The 7,613-nt window shown below is 36.8% G+C and overlaps 1 protein-coding gene across 1 annotated transcript; it reads left to right on the forward strand.

Annotated features, from left to right (window-relative positions):
- The first annotated feature begins 207 nt into the window (after positions 1–207).
- On the forward strand, positions 208–4,603 carry LOC116851827. The gene is made up of 8 exons (XM_032831647.1): positions 208–350; positions 471–693; positions 1,205–1,610; positions 1,692–1,823; positions 3,190–3,255; positions 3,600–3,855; positions 4,221–4,504; positions 4,578–4,603. Exons 1-8 carry the CDS (start codon positions 208–210, stop codon positions 4,601–4,603), a joined length of 1,536 nt encoding a protein of 511 aa, XP_032687538.1.
- The last annotated feature ends 3,010 nt before the right edge of the window (positions 4,604–7,613 follow it).

A 7,613-nucleotide genomic window follows, 5' to 3' on the forward strand; every position in this document is an offset into this window, starting at 1 on the left:
GGAACCTTCTACGCTCCAGAACCCTTGGAGATAGCAGAAAATTACAATTTTATGCAGAGAAAGCAATTAGCGGGGGAATCCAAAAAGATTTTCTTGCCGCCCTACAGAAGCTGAGTATCCACTGTAAGTTTGGAGCTTACCTGAATACAGCGCTAAGGAATCAATTCGTCTTTGGCCAAAGCAACCGTCGAAGCTCGGTTGTTGGAGATGAAGGATCTAACGCTGGAGAAAGCCGTCCAGATAGCAATCACGATGGAGCTAGCGGAAAAGGGAGCTTTACAAATATCTACAGATCAACCAGCGCAAGTGGATTCGTTACACTTCAACCAACAGAGGAAGACGAGCAAGATGCAACCGAAAGAAAAATTTTTAAGTTTGAATAAGAATAATAATAATGATAAAAAAAATAATACGTACAATGTAAATAGTAGAAATAATAGTAAATTTAATGTAAATATTTCCTGTTACAGATGTGGCAAAGGGCATTATGCTTCCAAGTGTGCTCTAGATAGGAATGTGAAGTGCCATAGCTGTGGAGGTAAAGGACACCTCAATAGTGTATGTTTCAAAGCAAAGAGCGCTTTAAATCAAGTAGAGGAGGTGCTGGTGAGTGAACCAGCTACAAATAAGCAACGTCGCGACTTTCTGCCGGAACAAGGCGGCTGTCGTGGTAAAATTTACACAACTTTACAGGTAAACAAAAGAAAGATCCGTTTTGAAATTGATAGCGGCTCGGCGGTCACATTAATATCAGAGAAAGACGCGCGTATGTTTCCATGTTTGGCAGTTAGGCCGACAAATCTTAAGTTAATCTCTTTTTGTAAACAAACGTTCACACCGTTAGGATACGTAATAGTAGAGGTTATGTTTAAGAATTCAACACATTGGTTGAATATGTATATAGTGAATACGGATCGACCTCCGTTGCTAGGTCGGGAATGGCTTACCCAGTTACTTACAAAAGATGAATTGAATCATTTCTATTTACAAAATGAAAATGTTTTTCAATTGAATTCGAGAAAAGGACATGAATTACAGAATTTGCTACATAAACATACAAAAGTATTCGAGTCGGGGTTAACAGCCATTAAACATTTACAAGCAAAACTCACATTAAAAAGTGATGCAAAACCTGTATACATTCGAGCCAGACAGGTGCCTTTCAAAATAATTCCACTTCTAGATAACGAAATTGATAATTTAGTTAAAGAAGATTTTAGAAAAAGTAGATTCTTCGGATTGGGCCACACCGGTAGTACCAGTACTTAAGAAGAATAATCGCATTCAAATATGCGGTGATTTCAGTATTACGATAAATCCAAACTTAGAAATCGATGATCATCCGTTGCCATCTGTAGAAGAATTATTCGCGATCGTTGCGGGTGATAAGGAATTTACAAAAATCGATATAAAAGAAGCTTATTTACAATTAGAAGTTCGACCGGAGGATAGACATCTCCTTACATTAAATACACATAGGGGATTATACCGTTGCAAACGACTCCTTTATGGAATTGCTTCAGCACCAGCTATCTGGCAGAGAACCATGGAGAACATTTTGAAAAGCATTCCTGGCGTGGCGGTATTTTTAGACGACGTAGTCATTACAGGTAAAAACGATGAAATACACTTACAAAGAGTGAATACAGTTCTTGAAAGACTTTCTTATTACAATTTACGAATTAATGTAGAGAAAAGCGAATTTTTCAAGGAAGAAATTAATTATTGCGGCTACATTATAAACGAAAAAGGAATACACAAAGATCCAACGAAGTTGGAAGCAATTAAAGGAATGTCAAAACCTACAAATTTGACAGAATTACGTGCGTTTATTGTATTTGTTAATTATTACGGTCGATTCATACAAAATTTAAGTAGAATACTGTATCCCTTAAACAAATTGTTAAAGAAAAATGAAAAATTTGTATGGAATGGGGATTACGATTTAGCTTTTACAGAAGCAAAGAAAGAGTTTTTGAAGGAAAACTTTTTAGTACATTACAATAAAAACTTACCTTTAGTGTTAGCTACGGATGCAAGCGCATACGGAATAGGGGCGGTGTCGTCCCATATATTTCCGGATGGGATTGAGAGACCGATCCAATATGCGTCGCAAACGTTGACTGACACGCAAAGAAAATATTCGCAAATAGACAAAGAAGTTTACGCAATAATTTTCGGATTAAAGAAATTTTATCAATATCTATATGCGAATAAGTTTACGCTGATAACCGATCATAGACCATTAACGCAAATTTTCTCTCCGCACAAAAGTTTGCCCTTATATAGTGCTATGCGTATGCAACACTATGCAATTTTTTTACGCGGATTTAATTACACAATTAAATATAGAAAAACTGCATTACATGGAAACGCAGATGGTCTGTCAAGGTTACCCGTAAAAAGTTCGAGAGGAAGCGAATATGATGTAATAGATGTTTTTCAATTAGAAACTATAAATACTTTACCGATTACGATGAAAGAATTAAGAGATTGTACATATAGAGATCAAGAATTGAAAACATTATTATTAGCATTACAAAATGATACAAATTTACCCGGAAAGGATAGATAATTTACCAATAGAGGAATTTTCAATTCAAAAAGGTGTTATCCTTAGAGGGCACCGAACCGTAATTCCTAAAATATTACGTAAATGAATACTTGAGGAACTACATACAGGCCATTTTGGAGTAAACAAACTGAAAAATTTGGCAAGAAGGTATTGTTGGTGGCCAAACATGGATAAAGAAATAGAAAAAGTAGTCACAAATTGTGCTGCTTGTAACCAATTCAAAAAGAATCCGATCAAGATCAAACATGTTTGGGAACCAGCTGAAAATCCATTTCAAAGAATTCACGTGGATTTTGCTGGACCTTTTAAAGGACACAATTTCTTTATTCTAGTGGACTCATACACAAAATGACCGGAAATTCACATTATGAAAGATATCAAGGTTAAGTCTACGATAAATAAATGTTAAGAAATTTTCGCCACATTCGGAATTCCTCAAATACTTGTTTCTGATAACGGAACTACATTCAAATCGAAAGAGTTCCAAGAATTTCTGAAGGAAAACGACATAGTTCATAAAACTACAGCACCGTATAATCCGGCTACAAATGGTCAAGCGAAAAGATACGTACAAATATTGAAAACTGCGTTAAATAAAATGAATTGTAATACAGGTAGATTGCACGAAAATGTACAGAAATTGTTAAACCAATATAGAATAACACCGCAAACTACAACCGGTAAATCACCTTCAGAATTAATTTTAAGCTATAAAATTAGAACACGATTAGATTTTATGAATCCGCTTAAGACTTACAAAAACTTACAAAATTCAAATTTGAAATCTGATGAAATGTGGCGTAATTTCGAGGAAGGAGAGAGAGAGTGGGTGCGAGAAATTATAATGGTAGTATTAAGTGGAAATTCGGTAGAATAAAAAAGAAATTAGGCTACTTACATTACGAGATATTATTAGATAATGGCCAAACATGGAAGCGTCACGTAAACCAGATTTGTAAAATAGGGGAAAATACATCCCAAGTAGATCAGAGGGTAATAGAGTATGACTCTGGCTCTATTTTAGAGGAAGAGCATGAAATGCCACCACCTCATTCGGAGGATTCCGAGAGATCGGAACCACAGCAGTTAGTTCACGAGGAACAAATTACACACGAAGCAAATGCCCCGATGCCACATCAACCGGGCGAAACGCCACCACGACGTACCTCGATAGCTGTAAAAAGGGTACGTGAAAGTTCCGAAGGAACGCCCGACGAAGCACGCCGGAGTCCTAGAAGAAAAAGAAGGAAACCTTACTATCTTAGAGATTACGTACGGCAGTAAGTTTTTTGTTGTGCGAAGGAAGAGTGTTGAGGTCTTCCGTTTTTTCATATTCTCGCGCGCGATCACAGAGGGGGGGCGTGCGAACGTAGCATATAGGCAAGCGAGCCGAAGGGAGTCGAGAGCGCTCTCTTCGCGCGTAACCACGCAGCTGGACTGACCGTCCGTTTCCGAACATCTCTGTATAGACTATGGAAGCTTAAATATATTTCGTAGTTTATCCAAATTACACGGCTCCGGGTTATTTTTCAATACACCTACCCTGACAAACTACAAAAATTAACAATAAGGAAACATCATCCTTAAAAATCGCTAGAATATTATATAAATCTAACATCAGATATAAGGTTTGCAACTCCCACAGTAAGAACATTTGGAAACTGGCATTCGAATCCAGAACAGATGCCAATAATGTTGTGAACAATCCGTACCTTAAGAAAAAGGGTATGGATGCATTTATTCCAAGATCCATGTTATACCACAAGAGAGTAATAACTGGAATTCCCTTAGACGTCACTATGGAGGAAATTACTGAAATCAATACGATTAATAAAAATTTGAAGGTATCTAACGCATTTAGGCTAAAGAAAAAGGACAAATCAGAGGGCAAACGGGTTGATTCGGCCACTGTGTGCGTAGAATTCAAAGGTCAATTCATACCAGATTCGATTATTATATGGAAAACTATAGTTCAAATCAAATCATATTTCTCATTTGTTAGGATTTGTTTTAACTGTGGCCGATTAGGTCATATAGCCAAAATGTGTAGAAATTCCAAATGTTGTCTCAATTATGCTGAAGTCCATGACACAGAGAGAGGAAATTACGATGCCAAGAAGAAATGTGTTAATTGCAGCGGAACTCACTCCGTAATGGATAGAAACTGTCCTGCAATCAAGAAAAGAAGAACTATAATAAGACGCATGGTATCAGACAATATCTCTTTTCAAGAGGCTAGCAGGCTTATCAAGGGAAATACGGATAACCTGAATCTCAACCAAAAGGATATCGTCCCACTAGTCAATAACTCCAACTACTCTGTACTACCGAGATCCAAGAATCTGCATACCTTTACGAAAATAGTTAAGGGCGCTCCACCCCAAACAAACTCTACAATAAATAATATCACTGAAATAATGGAAAAAATCTTAGGCACTTTTTTAACTAATTTAACCAATCTTTTATCAAGTAAGATTAATATTACAATACCAGAGGTCCAAAACCTTATAAAATTGTAAAATTATTAACTATCTATACGTATATAATGGCTTCTACAAAAATTAAAATTATATAGTGGAATTGCAAAAATATAATTTTCAAAAGATAAGAAATTACGAAAATGTCAACCAGTACTGATATATTTTTATTTTCAGAAACTTAACTAATGGAAGAAATGTTCTTTAACATTCGACATTTTGATATAATAAGGAAGGATCGACTGCACAAAAAGGGAGGAGGAGTAGCGATAAGGTTAAAAAAAGGTATTAAATACACTATTCTCGACAATTTATATGATTGCGAAGGTAGATTGGAAGTTTGTGGGATTCGCCAGTATCTCGGGGATAACGATTTCTCTCTAGTTAATTTAAATTTAATTTTAAGGGAATTTTAATTCAAGTAATAATATTTGAAATAATAAATAAGTAATAATAATAATATATAAGTTATTTATAATAGATAGAAATAAAAATAAATAAAAACACTCATTAAAAAAATATATATATATATTACTCACCTCCGTAAGCAAACTTGGATCTTACGAATTATGAAGCAAGCACCTAACTCACGAAGCCAACTGCACTGGTTGAAAGTACAGTTACCGGGAAGGCTCATATGGCGCGCCGCGGCGCGCTTCGGATATGGCCAATTTTCACAAATTTATTACTCCGATCTCTTATCATGCTACAAACCTCCCAGGACTCCATTGATAATGGCAGCTTCTTGGGAAAAATTTTTCAGTCAATTTCGGGGTAGAGTTATTATGGGCGGCGACTTCAACTCCCATCATGAGAGTTGAGGGATTATACTATCTGTCGATCCGGGGAAAACCTGGCGGAGATCCTGAGTTTTTTTTATTTGGTGGTGGCAAATAATGGTTTATTTCACATTTTTCGATACCATTCATAAAAAAGAATCGATCCTAGACCTTACAATTTGTGACTATCAAACAAATCTAGAAATTACTTGGGAGGTAGACAGGGACCTGCACAGTAGTGATCACTATCCAATAATTATGGAGTTTGGTAATAGACTCCGATCATACAAAACTTTCAAATCTTCCAATAGATTGCATACTAAGACTACAGATTGGAGTAAATTCTAAGACTCTATAAATGCATCACTTGAATCATCGGAGTATAACAAAAATAACTTCCGTGATTGTTCAAGTAGGTATATAGCTTTCATGAAACTAATTAGGAATTCACAAGGGGAAGACCAGGTGACTCACCTTGAGATTTCGACCCCAATTTTTTTAATTATTCTGGAGATGAAAAAAAAAGATACGTGTCCAGGCGTTTGATTGAATAGGCCTTAGTTTCGGAGTAATAAATTTGTGAAAATTGGCCATATCCGAAGCGCACCGCGGCGCGCCATATGAGCCTTCCCGGTAACTGTACTTTCAACCAGTGCGGTTGGCTTCGTGAGTTAGGTGCTTGCTTCATAATTCGTAAGATCCAAGTTTGCTTACGGAGGTGAGTAATATTTTTTTTTTTTTTTTTAATGAGTGTTTTTATTTATTTTTATTTCTATCTATTATAAATAACTTATATATTATTATTATTACTTATTTATTACTGGGTGTACAACTTAATTCGGTCCGTTTTTTTGCTTTAAAAACGCATTTATTTGAATGATAAAATGAATTAATACATTATTGAAAATATTGTCCATCGCTAGCCACTACTTTTTCCCATCTTTCTGGCAATTTAAGGATTCCGTCGCGGAAGAAGCGTTCATCTTTTGAAGCCAAGAATGAATCGAGCCAATTTTTGATACCTTGTTCTGAAGTAAAGTGTATTCCAGTCAAAGCGTTCTGCATCGATCGAAACAAATGGTAGTCGGAAGGGGCAAGGTCTGGGCTATAAGGCGGGTGAGTCAGAACTTCCTGTCCGCTATTTTCCAAATAGTTTTTAACCGGAACAGCAACATGAGGCCGAGCGTTGTCATGGTGAAAGATTATGGACTCGTGTCTGGTCGCATATTCTGGACGTTTTTCGGCTATAGCTCGCTTTAAACGGATCAATTGTCGCCTGTAGAAGTCTCCCGTGATGGTTTGACCAGGTTTTAGCAGCTCATAGTGGATCACACCCTTCTGATCCCACCAAATACAGAGCATTACCTTGGCATCATGGATATTCGGCTTCGGCGTTGATGTTCCCGGTTGGCCGGGCTTTACATACGATTTTTTGCGTTTCGGGTTGTCGTAGTGAATCCATTTTTCGTCCCCGGTAATGATTCGATGCAGAAAAGACTTCTTTTTGTACCGTTCAAGCAACATTTCGGACATGCAAAATCGTCGTTCGATATCTCTCGGTTTCAATTCGTATGGGACCCAATTTCCTTGCTTTTGGATGTATCCCGCGGCTTTGAGTCGTTTCGAAATAGCTTGTTGAGTAACTTCCAATGTTCTTGCGAGCTCTTTTTGCGTTTGACACGAATCTTGATCGAGTAATGTTTCTAATTCTTCATCTTCAAACTTTTTCGGTTGACCCGAACGCTCTTTGTCTTCAACACTAAAATCACCACTTTGAAATCG

This window comes from Odontomachus brunneus, unplaced genomic scaffold (genome assembly GCF_010583005.1).
Source record: "Odontomachus brunneus isolate Ranch 3 - 2012 unplaced genomic scaffold, Obru_v1 Obru_scaffold_192, whole genome shotgun sequence".
NCBI lineage: Eukaryota > Metazoa > Arthropoda > Insecta > Hymenoptera > Formicidae > Odontomachus > Odontomachus brunneus.